This window comes from Poeciliopsis prolifica, unplaced genomic scaffold (genome assembly GCF_027474105.1).
Source record: "Poeciliopsis prolifica strain line A6 unplaced genomic scaffold, Auburn_PproV2 SCAFFOLD029, whole genome shotgun sequence".
Lineage (NCBI taxonomy): Eukaryota > Metazoa > Chordata > Actinopteri > Cyprinodontiformes > Poeciliidae > Poeciliopsis > Poeciliopsis prolifica.
Window position 1 is genome coordinate 1,534,578 of NW_026562404.1, and position 17,775 is coordinate 1,552,352.

A 17,775-nucleotide genomic window follows, 5' to 3' on the forward strand; every position below is an offset into this window, starting at 1 on the left:
ATGGGTGGTGTTCTTATGGCACATGCATGGCATGTCTCTCTTGTTACGTTGCATGTGGGTTGAGTGGTGTTTCACTGTGACACCACATGCCAGGCCTCTGCAGGCCATAATGAAAGATCATAAATAACAGGCTTAACCCACCCTGCTAAGCCTTACTTTTTCCTTCTCTGTATTTTAGAATCAGCATTCTGAACCCTGCAGCTAACTTGCTGAAACAGCACAACGTGAAGAAAAAGTAATTGAATAAGCGTTCGATATATATTTTTTTTTTCCAATGGAAGTTTGGTTACGATTGTGTTTATTTATAACATGCTCTAAGTTGTTGTGGACTTGCCAAAAGTTCTGGTGTGTCTTTCACAGCTGATGGCAACTGCAGCTGGGAAACTTTAGTCAGCAGATTGAAACTGGTTCTCTGTGTTGTGCAAAAATCAAATCATTCTTCAACCAGGTGCTGAAGCATCAAAGTTGAAGGAAATACAAGCAATTAGGTAAATGAAGCAAACAGAATGATCAAGGGAAAAAAAAATGCACTCTATAACAAAGAGGACAAGTTGAAGTTTACATATGAAGAAAATCATAAAGTGGAAAAAGCTAATATTTTGAGCTGTAGAGTTAGCTGGTGTAAATAGAGATCATACATTTTTAAATTTGCCATATCATATCTCGGTGACCCCTGGCAAGTCAAACCAAGCAGAAACATGATCTGTTTAGCTACTGCAGCATATGATCATGTGTGTGGACATGATCTCGGAAACATGACCCTTTAGCCTAAACATGTAAAAGCTAAGTGAGACATTTTAAGTCTTAGCAGATACCTGGGGAGCTGAATTATTGCTCTCAACAGTAAATCAGAGCTACATACTATGTGCAGCATTAATGCCGTATATTACCTTTTGATTTGTTTGCGTTATCCCCAACTATATCCGAACAGAATGTCTAACGATACCATGTCATGATGTTTTCATATCCACATGTGAGTGTTTCCATGTGGATATGATTTCTGCAGGTAAGTTCTGAATGTATGTACACCCTGTTATATTTAGTTCCCTAGGCCACTGTTTTCAACATCAAAACAAAACAGAAAATAATGTCCAATATAAATGTAAATTGGGTTTTATTTTAAGAGGCTTTTTTGTTGATCTCAAAAATCCTTTAGAACATAAAATGGATAGCTTAGAGTTTTTTTAACTGGGGTTCTGTTGAACTGCTGTAAGCGGTCGGTGCCTCACCTGCAGTAGATAACTCTTTTGACTTCTTCATTTGTGCTGCGTTACCTCAGACGTTGGAATTTGGTGCTCGGCTTGAGGTCAGACAAACCCAGCAGTAACAGTGTTTTAGTTAGGAAGTCAGAATTTCAACATGGTGACGACCGTAGTCATTGTCTGCAGTAGCTCTCACAAACATTATTTTGGCCGTGAGCAAGTGCCACTTTTAATTTGTTCAGTTTATTGTTGCAGGTGCTAAATATAACATTGATTTACAACGTTACACTTAACATTGTAAATCAATGTTAAATGTGTCTTATTTTATAAAATACATCTGTATTTTGTAAAATAAACATGATTCCATTACATTTTACAACTGTTGATGTGAGAAAGGGCCATGTTGAAACAGAAAGTCAGCTTTGCAAGTTGTAACTGGGAAATCTAACTGCAGAGGGTTTCCAAATAATTTTTTTTTTTAAACTGGGAAGTTAGAATTTATAAATCCAGATTACTTAATCTGGTAGGCTGAACCTAAAAAGTTGTCCAAAACTGGACCGAGACTAAAACTTTATTTTACTTTTGTAAAATAAATACAGTCTAACAAAATAACATGTTTACGCAAGAAACCTTAACAGGAAATGACAGCAAAAGATGATGAGTCACCAATGATCTTCCTACATGAAACACAAACTTAAAACAACAAAAAGGTCATTTCATGCACTTTACAAACAAGATGACATCACAAGAAAATAACGTTGGGTTGTATTATTGAATATTGAAGAAATTTAAGCTTCAGCATACCACCAAACAAGTTACTTAGTCAGGTGGCTAGAGTAAAACATAGTCAGTGTTTTTGAGTGCCCATAGCAAAGCCCCTGAAAGGTTTGTGCAAGAAATGCTACCTTAAAACCCTCACTTAGTTACAGCTATTCAGTAAAGAGGGATGGGCAAAAATGAACACAAAGTGTGATTTATATAAACTTCTGACTTTAAAGAAAGTATCTAAAAATCTTGGAGAAAAAAAAAGCTCTATATTTTTGGCATTTAGCAAACAGAAATTATTTTGGTAATTCTAACTGGCCTGAAGCAGCAGAAGTTTAGTGTGATTTAATATCAAACAGCGAGAAAGAAGGATACGTGTTTTGTAGGTAAATATCTGGTTTCAACAGCAGAAAAATAAGCATACGTTTAAGTGAGCTAATGGTAAAAAAAAAAAAAATAAACAAGAAGGATAACATACTCAGTGTGTCTTCTCAAAGTGTTTTTGACATTTTAACAGGAAACAGTCAAAAAAAAAAACTGAAGTATCCCTTTAAACCAGACAAGAAGCTTGGGGATTGTGCTATAACATGTGCCAGATGCTAGTTAGCATATCCTGTGGCGATGGGCACCAGTTTGTGCCAATGATTCTCCACACAATGTAACATTCAACATCAACATGAAGATGTAAGACAAGAGAGACAAAGAGAGAAAGCCAGCGAAGTGGACCCCAACATGTCCATATATCAGAAAGATCACTGAGTAAGACTTTGGCATTAAACAATGAGGGTCTCTGACGGAAGATATGTGCCACACCAGCAAAGACAAAGACATGACTGTCATCTGACAAGATGTTATGTCACTGGCATCAAAATGAAATTTATTGCTTTCGTCTCAAGTGCCAGATGTGCAGACAAGAACATGTAAATGCGAGCATGCAAATACAAGTCGACACTGTGCGGTGGTGGGGAGAAACACAGCACAAAAACGCACAGATTCATCAACATTCAGAGAACACACTGAGAAAACATGCTAATTTAGTCATTGCTTTCTGCAACGCTGCCTTTCTGTAGCTAACACCAGTAGGTAACCCTGCAAACATTTACCACACATCAACAACACCCAGTCCCTGCATGCCACTCAACCTTGTTCCCATTTGCCAGGTTCCCAGACCTCCACTTCCCAAGTCTACTCTCAGTCTCAGCTGTTTGTGACACTCAAAGGTGCTAGCAACACTTTTTGTCATTATGACCCAAAGTCCTGCATCTTATGCAGGCTGGTGAACGTGGACTACGACTGCAGAGCTCGAGTCAACCCACAACAGTTTTGCTGCCAATTCTGTGGGATGAGCTTCAGCAGCAGATTGAGAACAAGTTACTGGTAAACAGTCTGTCAAAACTTCTGCTTGTGAACAGTGTCAAGTCTTGTTGCATTCTCCTGGCAACCGAAATAAATATTGATTTTATTTTTTGACAGGGGAACTGAATTGTGGGCGTGTTCTCAAGCTGCTCCTGATAAGATTAGCTGTAGAGTGAATGACCCATTGCCGTTTGGAACACATCCCTGGTGCAGCAGTTCAGTGAGGCTCTTCCATATTCTTTTTGTATTTTCCTTGTCCTTTCTTCACTCTCCCCAGCTTCTTCCCACAGGTGGAAACATCCAGTGGCAGCTCTTTATTGCTACTGTCACTCATGACATGTCTGACCTTGTGCTTGACATGGAAAAGTCTAAGTGAGACATTACCCATTCAAGCTTCGGCAGATTAGGTTTGTAAACAAATGCCTGCTTATCATCTACGCTATTTTCCTATTGTTTCACAATCTGTGCTTCGATTATACAGTTGGAATTAATTGTAGCTGAATGGGCATCAACTGAATTTTTCTGATAATTAGAAAAGCTTACTTTGGTCTGAGTGTAATCCAGTACACAAACTGAAACAATCTTCTGATAAATCTTCCAAAGCCAGTTTAAGAAAAATATTCTCACATATCTTTATTCATCTGTGTGCATGACCTTGGGTGGGGTTCATCTTATCTCTCTGAGTGTGTTTTAGTCACCTTTTGTGACTCAGAATGTGTCTCTGACTAATGTCACGTCACAAGTAGGCTCGTTTTTAGAGGTAATCAAAGATGATTTAGAATAATTGTCCATGTGGCTTGAATTTTTGTAAATTCCTCCGTTTGCGTGTTGTAATAGCTGCTTTCAGGTCTTTCTCTGACGAATGACTTAAAGTTTTAGTGGGTCTTTTCCATCAGCAAAGCTTATAATTTAAATCTTTATTAGAACATGTTGTATGATGTGTGTGTGGATGTGAAAATACATGATGGAAGAAAGGCCCACCCAGGAAGTGACTCCACCCTGCAAGGAGGCACAGAAGCTCCCCCCCCCCCCCCCCCCCCCCCCCCCCCACACACACTACCTCTGCCTTGCTGAAGTGAGGAGAGAGGGAGCCTCGGCTCATATAGCCTCTCCGTTTGCCCCCTCTCAAAAGCCTCCATTGTTCCCGGCAGTCAGCGCCCAGAGAGTGAGCTAAAGGGAGTTATGAAGCTCGCCAACGGGGCAGAGGCTGGGGCGGGGTGGGAGGTGTTGGGTTGGTGCCTAAAACCACACGGAGGACAGGGAGCCAGACATAGAGCATCCCTGTGCAACTCGCAGCCTACTGCTGGAGGTTTGCCTTAGCTTAACAGCACTGTATGAAAAACTCCACAACATGACGCAAAAAACACATCTAACTGTCAGAGGCACCAACCGACCCGACGATCCCAAGTTGTAGGGCTCTCCATATTTGGTGCTGCTTGTTTGCCAGCTTGAAAAGGGTTTTGTTTTCTCTCCCTCTCGTTCATTTGAAGCGCTGCTTGAATTGGCCAATAAGAGAGAAGGCAGCTGGACGGAGCCCTGGGCAACTTGTTCACATTTGTAATAGAAAATAAGTGTCATGGGACTATAACGGTCACAAGTATATAAGAGGGGAAGTACAGTGCTGGCCAACAATGAGCTCAGTTGTGTCCGTTTTTATGGCGGGTTTCTAATATAAATAGAGGGAGATGAGCAAGTTTGTGAAATGTTTCTCGTTTTATTGAAACTGCATGAACAAAAACACTGCAATTAAATAAGAGGTTTGCATGAAAAACATGGCACAAATGGACGACATCATGGCAAAGCAAAAGAAATGGATCATTGCAAACATTTGCAGTGTCTAAAGTCTAAATCATTAAACATTACTCGTCTCGTTCAGTGCACATATTAAACAAGTTTTAAAAGCAGGCAAGGTAAGATAAGAGTATTTATACACCCAGTTAGCACAGTTACAGTTGGAACACAATATTTAAAAAAATGCCTGCTTAACATTAAGCACTAAAACTAAGTGCAGCTAAGAAATGTTATCCTGTGTGCAATATGCAGTTAACAACTGGACGGCTGTTCTGGTAACATAAACAGAAGAATATACTGTTAAGCCTATACTTATATCACATCTAGCAACCTGCGACAGCAGAAAGACCCGAAGTAGAGCAGGGACCAGTTGAAGAAGTCCATTCAAGACACAGTCGTAGCACACTTCAAAACTTTGAAATCCTCTGCGCTAGCGAGAGAATACCAGAAACAGTGGCACAAACCCTTCTGCTAAATTTCACAGATATGTATTAGGTTTTAATGTGTCAGTGTTAAAGTGGGCAGAATGTCACGGTGCTCCTGCAAACGAGGGCTGCGGTTTCTGCTGCGCTCATCCTCAAAGAGGACGTCCATGGCCAGGACAAGGTCTGCACGCTGTGCTTCATGCAATTGGACGAGGTGTCGGGTATTTTGGCCGCACAGGAAACTATTCTAACGGGTGTTCACGACTTCACTACAGTGAAAAAGTATTTGCCCCATTACAGGTTTCTTCTGTTCTTGCTGTTTTTGCTACATTCAAATGTTTTCAAAAAGAAATATAGCAGACTGTCATAAAGGGAGTGATTACAAAAATCAATTCCCTGATATATATGTTTTGTATTTATTGAGGGGAAATTAACTATCCAAACCAACTCAGTCAGGGTTGGTGACCAAAAATACAAAAACATGGTCACTAACCCTGGTAAATTGCGACTTATCTGTGTTTTTTCGAAAACTGAGTTTAATTTTCCAAGTCACATCCAGGCCTAAATAGAATCAATAAACTGTTCAGATAAAATCTGCCTGTCAACATAGAGGAGGCTAAAAAATGAGAAACATGGCACAGTGGTGAACCTCTCCAGGAGGGGCTAAAAATTACAAAAAATACTCCAAGAGGGCATTTAAAATTACATCTAAAGCTCTGCAGACCTCACTTGCATCAGTTAAGGTCAGAGTTCATAATTCAGCAATAGTGAAGGAAGTGGGAAAAAGTGTCTTTAATAGCAAAAACCACTGCTGAGCAAAAAAGACGGGAAGAGGTTGTTTGAAATTCCCCAAAATGACTGATGACTGGCCGTGACTGAACTTAAGCAGCTTGGTTTATGCAAGCATTTGAGCAATTCTACAGTCCAATGCCTAAAAAAATAAAAAGTCCAGATTTTAGTAAAATTGGTGTGCAGTGGAATGACCTTAAACAGCTTGCTTATGCTAAAGCAACTCTCCAACAGGGCTAAACTAAAACAAGTCTGGAACAATTTTTTTTTCTAGCAGCAACTAACTGCCATTTATTGCAACATTTAAGTGCAAAAAAAGCAAAAGCAAAAAAACAAAAAGAAAAAAAAACTATAATGGGGCATAATGCTTTTTGAGGCACTGTACAACACCATCCTATGATTGCCTGTTCATACTGTACACTGAATATTGTCAAATTCTAGCCTATGCAACTGTAAGAAAATGAGAAAGTTGCTCGCTCTATCCTATGTAGCGCCAATGAATTCAATATATATACATACATCCTATGGGTTTGCAACAGTATTTTCTACTTCCTACCCTCTCATCCCCCTTTTGTATTTGATACATTTCTCCATTCGTTGATTTCTCAAAGTTCAACAGTAATTTTGCTTACCGACTTCCCTTTCATGGAGAACAATGCCTTCTTCCTGATGTCAGATATTTGTTTACTCATTCAACAAAATATATTCAAAAAGCACAACAAAATAATTTGCTGTCCCCTTGCTTTTTTTTTTTTTTTTTTTTCTTTTTTTTGTTCACTTCAGGAACATGAGGGAAGAGAGAGCTTTTTTGGGGGAGGTAAGCAGGGGAAAACGAAGATTTTGACTTTTTGCACCCCCTCTTGTCTCACACACGTTACAGTACACACTGTATACACACACAACAAAACACTCGACCCTCACTGCACCCATTGGTTTGGCATCATTTCAAGTCCAGGTTAGATTAGTTTAGTTCTGGCATTGTGCTCGTTTTAATTATCAAACTCAAAGTCACAGTTCAGTAGTTTAGAATTTCCAGAACTTTCCACGCTCCTGCTGCTTGGTTGACTTTTTCTTCAAGGGCTGCAGAGGACAGAAGGAAAGAAAAAAAAATTAGTAAGGGCTTTTAATGGAACATTATCCTGCTGAATTCAGAGTATTTAAGCTTTCTGTTATTGTGACATTAATTCACTGCTGGTGGTAATTTGGTTTCTTTTATTAGGAACAGGTTGATATAAACATAGATAGAAAAAAGTAACTTTGCTGTAGATTTTAAAAACAGATTGAAAGGGGTTACATAAGATTTTAGTTTGTTTACTCCCTTTTAGTATATCTTACCATCAAGTTTTTGGAATGACAGTGAGCAATCAGACAAAACTGAACCATTAGTTGCTGAAATAACAAACAAAAATGGCTGATTCTAACTCCCAGCCCCAGACCCAGCAAACACAAATCTTCTGTTCCTAGGGATTAAATCAAGCTGCCATTATGAAACCTGCCCTCCTGATGACCACTGCTCATGTACACTGACACTGAGTCAATAAACAGAGTAATTTAGAGGCAAGAGAGAGTCACTTGTCACTATGAATGCCTAATTTTTACGTCTTGAAGCCATGGCACTGTGTGTCAGTGAAAGGACCAGCTTTCACCAGGGTGTCAGGAGTGTTTTAATGGAGAGAAAATGTTTGTTACAATGAGAGTAAGAAGGGAAGGTGGAGGGTTCAAATCATTAGGAGACAGAATTAAGTTGGAGAACTTTACAGAGACAACAACGCTGTCTTTTTTTGCAGGTTTTCTGCTCTTGGTAGACCTGTGAAACACATACACACACACACACACACACACACACAAAAAAGACACTTACTGCGATCCAATATCATCATATTCTTATAATGGAAGGCATGTTCTGTGGGAACACTGTCATTTGGAAGAGATTTTACTTATTTCTCAGAGGGAAGTAAGGTTTTCAAAATAGGTTCGACACCTTTAGACCATTTATGGTTGTAAAGCTGCAGTGCTGGGAATCCAGTGTCAACTTATCACCACAGACCAATAAGCCCCATTACATCATTGTAAATGATGTAATGGGACAGTGTAATTAATGACTAAAGGTTTGGCTCAACTTTTAGAGAAAGCAAGAAGTGATGACTCTGAGCACAACTTTGTTTTCACAGTATGGTCAAGAATTTAGGCCCTCAGATCTGTACATGGCTTACAGTGAAAGTAGGTTACGAAGATTTGAGCACATGTTGTCGAGTTCAAATTACAAGCATTAAACTTTTTGTGGCTTCATATGAAACAACACAATGAATATCATAATCACCTAATTAGGTCATAATGCATTTAACTTAATTTCTCTACAAATGTTTATTGCGAAACACCGCCATGGCAACATTGTGCTTCTCTTTATTAATATCTGTTGCAAGATGCGAAATTGATGTCTAGATGTTCTCCATCTAACATGACAACACTTGAAAAATGAAAAAGATAACACTTTCAGTCTCTAGATTTCAAAATCTGGAAGAGACAGACTCTTAACGACTAATAAGTCTGTCTCTTATTGCCCTGAGACAGAGCCTAAAAGACTTGCAGCTGTGAAGTATGAACTCAATGGGGCTCCTTAAAAACGCATCCAATATTTTTTAGATATTTATTTTGAAGGGACTTTGAAAACTGTGCACCATTTCCTTTCTACTACGCCTTTATGTACTTCCTCCTGCGTTGAAGTTTGCCATTCTAACAGAACAAAAAATAAATAAGTAAGAAATGTTTGACATGCAAAATTTAGCAAGAGAGGTGATGTGCAGAAGGAGATAGACTTACGAGTATTTGCCCATCCTCCTCAACACTGCGATCACAACAGCGATGACAATTACCACGGCCACCATGGCACCAAACACAATTCCCACGATTTGTCCGGTGCTCAGGCCCTCTGAAAGACAATGGTTATTAGGGTGTTTTTCATCTACAAATCATTATTTTTACTATTATTGCTCTGAAAAATTGCAGACTATTGGACTGAGTCTTAAGTCACCTTGCGTTTCCACCGTTACACCTGCGTTGTCATTGTCGGTCCCCGTAGTTGCACCTGGACTCATGGTGGGATCAATCGGTGCTTCGGTCCCGTCAATGAAGGGGCTACTGGTCTCTTCTGAGCCAGTGGTTTCGAAAATGGGAGCAGCGGTGGTCTCGGGAGGAGGTGAAGCCGTCTCAGCGGAGGTTGAAGTGTGCACGGTGGGAGCTCTGGTTACTTCCACAGAGGTTGTACCAAGGATCAGATTTGATTCTGTAGTAGAGACATCGGTGTTGGCCTCAGTTGCAGCAGTACTGAACTCTACATCTTGAGGTGCAACTTGTGGGTCGGTGGGAGGAGGGCCGGTGATTATTGTTTCTTCTGCTTTTTTTGTTACCGAAGAGGAGTACGAGGTAACTGTCGTGGGACCTGAGGGGAGCAATTATAAAAAATAAGTTTTCTCATTTATGCTGATTTTCATACAAACATCCAATGATCTACATTTTCTCTGCCATATGAATCAAATCCACTTTATGAAGGAAGGGTTTTCTCTCCCAAATAAGCTTTCTGCTTTTTTTCCCCCTATTATCTTGCATTAGATAAACTAGTAGAAATTTGTGTTTTTATCCTGAAGCTTCACTCCGAGCTGTGTTGAAAGTCACTTATCAGTTTTGTTACTGAAGTAAATGTGTTCTCAGTGAAGCACTTGTTTGACATTACAATCTTGTAAAGAAAGGAAACTGTGCACTTTATTGCAATATCTGGTTGCGGAAACCTCATGACATCACAAAGAGACAGTGATTCAGAATTTCAAAGGATTGAAAAACCCCACAAAAGCAAGCAGATACATTGTCCTCTCCCTTTTTGGACAGGTCCCACGGAGTGAGATTGTTAAATCAAACTGACACTCGACACAGAGGTTCTCCCGTTTGTTCAGAAGGGTGCCACAAAAGACGTATGCGGCATTTCTCATTACTATTGTCCCATCATTAGTGCACAGTTACTAAAGCCAGTGAGTCTGCCACACCCAGTGACCTCATAAAACGTACATCCTCCCCCAGTTCCTCCACCCCTCCATCCTGCCTTCAGATTTTGCGTCTTTTCTCTGTGTAGGAGAATGCCACATCCTCCGCCTCATTTCCTGTGGAAGGAGCCGCAGTGTCAGGACGGCACGGGAAGGCTTGTTAACCCTGAGCTGCAAGCCCAAATCAGACCTGATGGAACATCTAAGAGTGTGGGAACTTCTAATTTGGTTTTTCAAGTCCTAAGGTGTACATTTTGGGCAGTCATCAAAATGTGAGGATACATTTTGATAGCTGCTTTCATAAATGAGAAAGCCCAAATTTGTCAGTCATGTCAAGGAAATGTCACTTTTCATCCTCTCTTGAACAATTGACATCTAAAATGAAATATTTTAGAGCCTACACGTCTGTCTGTGCTGCTGATTATCTTGTAAATATTTAAAAAAATAAACATGTATTTATCCTCACACTGACTGTGAGCCAGCCTAATTTCAATGCAATCATTCCTCACCAGTAGCGCTTGCTTCATCTCCCCAAGGTCTATATCCTTCCAGCCACAACTGAAAGTTTAGCCTGAACAGCACCACTTGAAAATTAAGGAGCCAGCCTTCAGCGGGGCACCAAAATTATAGCCTGCAATCAACTTTCCACTGACAAAACGTTGGCTTACAAACTACTCCTTCTCTTCTGGAAAAGTGAAATCTGCTGTTTAGAAATCTACTTGTGCCCCAAAACTTTATTTCTTCAGAGAGCTGAAAAACAGTCTCTTAAGTTCAGCCACTGTCATTAATGTCCATCCATTCCCACTTTATTAGACTTCGACTAAGTATGTGAAATGATAACGAATCCTTTCAAAATGTCCAAAAATAACCCTGGACGGCCTTCGCCGCCTTCCTTATGACCAGGCGGGCGAAATATAACAAAACATTTGTTCCCTCTGCCGCCGAAGGCTGAATGGGGGGGCGGAGGGACTTCAATCTGTTTGTTTGGACCGTCTGTAAATGATGATAAAATGGTCTGCGCTTCACAGAGCATGGCTACACACTATGTGTAATCACCTCCCCTAAACTCCTATAACAATTGTTTCATTATGTGCTCAGTTCCCACAATTAGCTCGGAGTAGTATTTCCTCCCCACAAAAATAACCCTTCTGGGTTAATGCAGCTGCATTAGTGAGCAACTCTGGTGAAATGTGTTTCCCTTCTTCGTCCCCCCCCTCAACCCCTGCTCTTTTAATCTACTCCATCTCTCTTTCTCCGTGACCATGCCACTCCCTGAGGAGAACAACAAACTGACCCCCGAGGAAAAGTTTGCCAATTTTTGAAAGCACTGACTCATTGTACGTAGGGGCGGAGATAGGAAGGTCGGACAGATTGAAATCGCAAGGGTGGGAGGGATCTTCCTCGGGTATTCAGTGATTCAAAACTGAGAAGCCGGGGAACATGATGTCATGATGAATGTGGTCGGCTTTTTGGACATGTAGGGTATAATACTGAATCTGCACATCTAATCCAGAGCAGGTCCAGGCCTGGAACCAAACCCCAGAGAATAGGTTTGGACTACGACCATCACATTAGAGCTAACCATTGAAAGGGCGTGTTAATTTTGTCAGCTCCTGAGCACACCCGAGTTTAAACATTTTGGTAATGGTGCCGTTGTCATTGTCTCAAAAATGTGAGTGCCACACTTTGGATGATTAATAAGATTTCGTTTGATTCCAGCTTAGTGATAAGAAACTATCCCCCCCCCGTGACATTCATGGCTGCAAACCAATTGTGTCTTTTTGAGGTCAACAAGGCTATGGAAGCCCTGAGTCTCCAAGACACAAGGCTATGGAAGGGCTCCAAATATACAACCTTTATCCTATATCAAATCAATCTGACCACACACATATACACACTCACTTGCCTCCAATTCAGCATCAAGCAAGCTTGAAACAGCATCTAACTGCCTGAAATGTTAGCAGATGCCCTCTTGTGAGAGTTTGAGAATGCCTGCATGCCTGTTGGTTGCAGTTGGCTCCACATGATTCAATCTAGGGGTTATATATGGCCTTTGGTGGTGTGTGATGTACAGTGAACAGCTCATTTTGGAAGAGGAATTGAATTAGCAACTCCTGAGGTTCCGGTTGGCCGAACTTCCACAGCGAAGATGCATGGAAAGTGGCTTGATTGCAGACGGAGAAGGGGAAGCAGAGCAGTTGGCGTTAGCTTAGACCTGAGTCTCCAAGACACAATCATTTTTATCAAATAGACGAGATGGATTACAACCTCAAACACACACAGAGCATGTACACCAACAAGAAATGATTGGGTTTATGACCTAAACGTCTGAATCCAATTGTATTTAATGGCTAGCTAGTGAACATCTTTTTACTCAGGTAAGAAAAGGGTCTTGCTGCAAGACCCCCATCGCCTGTGGTTGTGGTCATCTGAAGATTTTTCAGTTTCAGCGGTCTTGACCAGCAGTGAGCTGATTGTTATGTCAAAACCCCCGATCAGTGAACTCACCAGTGATATTACTTGTTGCACTGACAATGGTAAACAAAGTTTTATTATTTTTGTAAAGGGAAACACAAAAATTGTAAAAAGATTAAATAATTTTAATCAAAGACCAAACTGTCAGAGAGAAACACAGCAAGAATTTGAGTAAATAACTGGATCTCTGAATAGAGCACAGAACAGTCGGTCAGTTTTTATCTTATTAAACATCTGACCTCAGTCTATTATGATACATGCTGCATTGGAAAATGTTTGAGTAGAATGGAACAGAACAGGAATAGAATAGAATAGAAATTCATTTATTGTCCCACAATGGGGAAAAATCTGTCCATCAACAGCAAAATTACTTTACAAAAACTTAACATTTGGAAAAGATTAAATTCTCTAGAATCCAGATGAAAACACTGACATTTTCAGATAGTTCTTTGTGTTAACTGTGAAGATGCTAGAAGCCACACACTTTTAAAATGGGAACTTTGTACAAAAAAAAAGGTTAATGCTGTCTGATATGCAGGGTGAAATTATGTCATTAAACACTAAGTTACTGATCTTGGCAAGAAAAGAATATTTACCATAATTTTCTCTCATCGTCCTACCTTCTGATATATTAAAGTACTAGATCATAAATTTTAATTGACCAACTCAAAGCTTAACAAAAAGCAGAGATGAGAAAATCACTGCAAATCTCTGAATGGTTCATCTCCACTTAGTGCTGTGGTGAATGTCTGATTCAAAGTCACACACACACAAATATAAAACAATATTCAAGACATATTTTTATATATTTTGGTAGGAACTCGCAATAAATTATGCATCTAAACCTACGTCCAGTACTAACCACAGTTCATCAAGAGGAAAGACATAAGCTTGGGTGTAAATATGACAAAAGGTATTAAAAAAGATTTTTACTACAAACCAGCCCGGTTTATGACTTTAGTTGACATGCAATAAGTGCTGCAGACAGGCAGACATGGTAAAAGAGGCTGTGTGAAAACGGAGAGCTGCACTTTCTGCCTGACAAAAATAAAATCTCTTTCATGGGAGTTATTGTGCGGAGCAGGTACACAACAACAACGCAGGGCGAGACGAGAACAAAGGGAGTAGCAGTTTCCTTCTGCCGAGTCTATCACAATCAGCTGCCACAGCGGGCCTCTGTTTACGTATGTCTGTACGTTCTAATTTACAGCTTAGTGTGGGAGGGAAAGACGATGTGAGGGGAGTGAGAGACCACGTCCACCTTTGGGGTGCGGAATGTTTCAAGACGCTAAAGGAGAGAAGTGAAAGAGACACTCTGCTCATCTGGCAGAACTCCCCCACAAAACCAGTGGGCGACATCACGGATGATAATGCTATGTAGAGGTTTGAAACCCGAGGCCAGGGGGGAATATTCGCAGACCCTGTTATCACTAACTCCACACAAAGAGTGTCCAAAAGCCTGATGTTTTGTTTACCTCTTTTACTCAGACAAAGAGACAGAGCAGGTCCCATCTGGACTTCATCACCGGCGGCAGATACCGGCATCACAGCGTGTTATTTATTATCCTCGTGGCCTCCAGGTTTGATTGCATCACCCCTAAAAATCCGTTCCTGAATTTCCTCTGCAACCTTCTTCTCCTAAACTCCTAATCTTTCTAACCTTTGGTTGCACGAAGTGAAGCACACACCCGGCTACCGATTTCTTTGTCAGGGGCTTCCCAGTTACGTGCATTCTCAAGGCCCACGATGGTGTCCTCTGTATGGATACCATTACAGAGGTTTGTACACATCTCCGCCTCAGCTTCGTTTGTGGATTTCCTCCCAGGTCTGAGAGAGTCTGCTGCAGACTGAGGACGTCAGCGCTAAAACAGCCTCTCTGACTCCTATCCCTAAAACAGATGTTTCTCTCTCTCCCTCTGTGGAAAATTTCAAAAGCATGACTGTGCCGTTTTTGCAATTTCAAAATGAGACTCATGAGCTGACATGAAAATATGCGTGCGGCTCATATATTTATGTTTCACCATTACTGGTTTAGGTCTCATATTAAGAGCGTGAGGTTAAGTTTGACCCACTTTTGAGTAGCCAGATGTGATCGGAGTGTTACTGGGCCAGCAAGGCAGACAAAACTCATTAACAGCGAGAACAGGGGTGGGGAATGAATGGAAGGAAGCTTTTACAGGATTCCTAACCTTGCTAAGTTAGAAGATATGATGGAGAAAAAGCATGCCTTCTATGTTTTTGTTCCATTTGTCTTTTGAAAAGTAAAGATACTTTCTGAAGTTTATATATATTTTCCCCCCTCTTAAGGGTTAAACTCATCAGACTGGCAGGGGTGTAAGAAAGGGGGCAAGCTGTTCCGAGGCAGGGGGGTGAGGCATGACAGGGGGATTTTAAGCAGCTAAAGCTTTGACACCCCAACCAAAGATGGGTAGACGCCAAGGGGGTTGGCGAGTGCAACAGTTTACCAACACACAGGGACGGATAGGGCGCGTCTCCTGCTCCCTCTCCCTTCCACATGACCCTCTTAAATATAGAGGCTCTCTCTATTAATACCGAAAGCAGCCCAGCCCTTCCCTACCGTTGGTGGTGGCTGTTTCTTATGGGTACTTTTCTTTCTTCAAGGCAAATATATGTACCTAGGAGCTCGAGAGAGAAATGATACTCCTACTTAGGAGTGAGAGAAGGGACTGGAGTCGAAATGAAAACTTGCATAAAATATATACATATAGAGAGAAAGCGTAGGACAGCATTTTGGAGAAATATGTACGGTGTACGTTACAATTTACAGCCCCCTCTTGCCTCCAACCAACCTTCTTCCTTGCCTACTTGTGTATGAGAACTGCTTTGGGATGCTTCCAAAGGATATTCCTTTTCTTCTCTTTAGCTGTGCCAAGAGTTTACAGACATGAGGCAGCTGAGCTCCCGCTATTACATCATTTTTTTTTTTTCTCTCTTGTGGCAGAAAATCAAACTCATCTTGTTGTCTGGACTCGGCACCAGAGGCAGGCGATAATATGAAAACAGATCAGGAATATAACAAAGGCAGGAGAGGTGGTTGTTAAAAACAAAAAAGCTATATTTGTCATGGAAAGCTATTGCTCAATAAAAATGAATGAAAGAAGAAAGAGAGAGAGAGAGAGAAAAGGAAAACCGCTAAAACCAGATACAGACAATGGTTTCCAGGTTAAAATCTGACAGTAATTTTGGAATAAAAATCGTTTTTAAAAAAATATTTCGAGACTTCAATATTTAAAAAAAAAAACAATTGTTTGATTAATTTCTTATCGAAACACGTTTTGCTTCCATCTCAGGCCACCGTTTTCATTGTTATTGTGAGATCAGCACAGGTTAAAGCAGACAAAGAGTGGTGTATGCAGGGCACATGGAGGCAGAGGCACACAGGGGGGACAGAGTGTGCTAACGGCAGGACTGTGATAAAGAGTACACTTACTTGCACGTGTGAAGGAGCAGAGAGGGCCGGCCAGGGCCAGGAGGAGCAGCAGCTGAACTTTCATTGTGGTGGGAAATTCTTCTAAGCACTTTTTCTCCTGCCAAAAACCGTTGGGAGACTCAAATCAGAGAGATCTTGTACAGTTCAGGGTTGTACACCGGAATGAGAGAGGATACGGGACCAACCTCCAAATAAAAAAAAAAAATTAAAATAAAAAAAAAAATGTAAAATTGTTAAAGAAAAAGTTCAGGATTAAAAAAAAAATGTGGCCTGAGAATTAGGCGAAATTGATACAAATCTGTACAGGACAGGATGTGGAGAGAATACAAGAGGAGCTCTGGCCAGTTTGAGGAAGTGTAAGACGGGAGAGAGAGGGAATGGCACACAGCATGAGTGAGAAAAGATGGTGAATAAACTGAGCGGGGAGGAGGTGGGTGGTAGGGTTGGTGGTAGGGCGGGCGGTTTGGGGAGCAGGTTGTGCTGGGAGGAGGCTCCACTGAGTATGGACTGTAAGGTGGCTAATGCGGTCCAGCCCTGAATGAGGCTCTGCAACTCAGGCCAGCAAAGCCTGCAGTGGTATCAGTAGCTTGCACACATTCAACGCATGGAAGCTTTCACACTTTAAACTGATAAACAGCTGATATAAAGACATGACAGAAAAACTGAATGAATTTGAAAAAAAATACTGATGTTACTTTTCAACCAAGTTTTGGAATGGTTTATATATATATATAGCTTGCCAGTCCCAGCTTTTTTTTTATATATTTTTTTTTTGTCTGTTTTTCTACATGTATATATAAATGTAACTTCAGGCAACAACAGTTTGACCTGATGTATGAATCTTTCATTAACTGCCCAAATAAAAATAGTAATAAATTAAGCATATATAAATGAGTTGATAGCTTGACAGCTTAAAGTGTAGCTCTTTTTCTTGAAAAGATAAGATTAGCAGCAGGGCTTTTAAGGATTTGAACCCAATGAAAAGCAGCTTTTAGAGCAGTCTCAACACTGTGCGACTTTTACACAACGAAGCGCGGGTGGTCTGTCGAGTTCACATGCAACTGAAGACTAAATGTTGCTCGGCACTTGGCTGACACCTATTGGAGAACAAGATACAAGTGTGGATGAAAGCAAGGTGACAAGCATTTCTCACAAAAAAAAAAAATGAAACTTGGTTGTTCCTTAGGTTTCGTTTCACCACAAAAATATATCTTAACCTATCTACAGTTTGGCTCAAAATTCTTAATATCCCAGGCAGATTTGGATTTGAAATTATTCTTATTCACTAGAAAAGATGCTTCTGACATAAAAGGTGCCACACATCTGAAAAAAGAAAAGTGTAAAAGGAGTGTTAATTCTAAAAACAGCAATTAATCTGTTTATTTGATCAAATCAACTGTGATGAACTGAAAGTGTTGAAAGGCCTCTGTCCCATCACCCTAATCTCCTGCAGGCCTTTGGCTCAGTCCAAAGACAGAATAACGGTG

The 17,775-nt window shown here is 40.6% G+C and overlaps 1 protein-coding gene across 2 annotated transcripts; it reads right to left on the bottom strand.

The window, feature by feature from the left end:
- Positions 1-5,017: 5,017 nt before the first annotated feature.
- On the bottom strand, positions 5,018-16,708 carry si:ch211-156j16.1 (uncharacterized protein LOC564557 homolog). Of its 2 annotated transcripts, XM_055049863.1 has the most exons (6): positions 16,474-16,708; positions 16,289-16,385; positions 9,360-9,767; positions 9,149-9,257; positions 8,087-8,135; positions 5,018-7,408 (listed from the first exon to the last, which is right to left on the bottom strand). In XM_055049863.1, exons 2-6 carry the CDS (start codon positions 16,350-16,352, stop codon positions 7,352-7,354), a joined length of 687 nt encoding a protein of 228 aa, XP_054905838.1. In that variant the 5' UTR covers positions 16,353-16,385; positions 16,474-16,708; the 3' UTR covers positions 5,018-7,351. The 2 variants fall into 2 exon arrangements, with proteins under 2 accessions (XP_054905838.1, XP_054905839.1); XM_055049864.1 differs by lacking the exon at positions 8,087-8,135 and having other exon boundaries at positions 16,289-16,705.
- Between the last annotated feature and the right edge of the window lie 1,067 nt (positions 16,709-17,775).

Bases quoted from the DNA above. Each gene is read 5' to 3' on its own strand.
- si:ch211-156j16.1 (XM_055049863.1), bottom strand. From the start codon at position 16,352: ATGAAAGTTCAGCTGCTGCTCCTCCTGGCCCTGGCCGGCCCTCTCTGC. The intron at 8,136-9,148 runs GTAAGTCTATCT...TGTGTTTCACAG, and splicing joins AGGAGGATGGGCAAATACTC to GTCTACCAAGAGCAGAAAAC. The intron at 7,409-8,086 runs GTAAAGTTCTCC...TGTCCTCTGCAG, and splicing joins AAGACAGCGTTGTTGTCTCT to CCCTTGAAGAAAAAGTCAAC.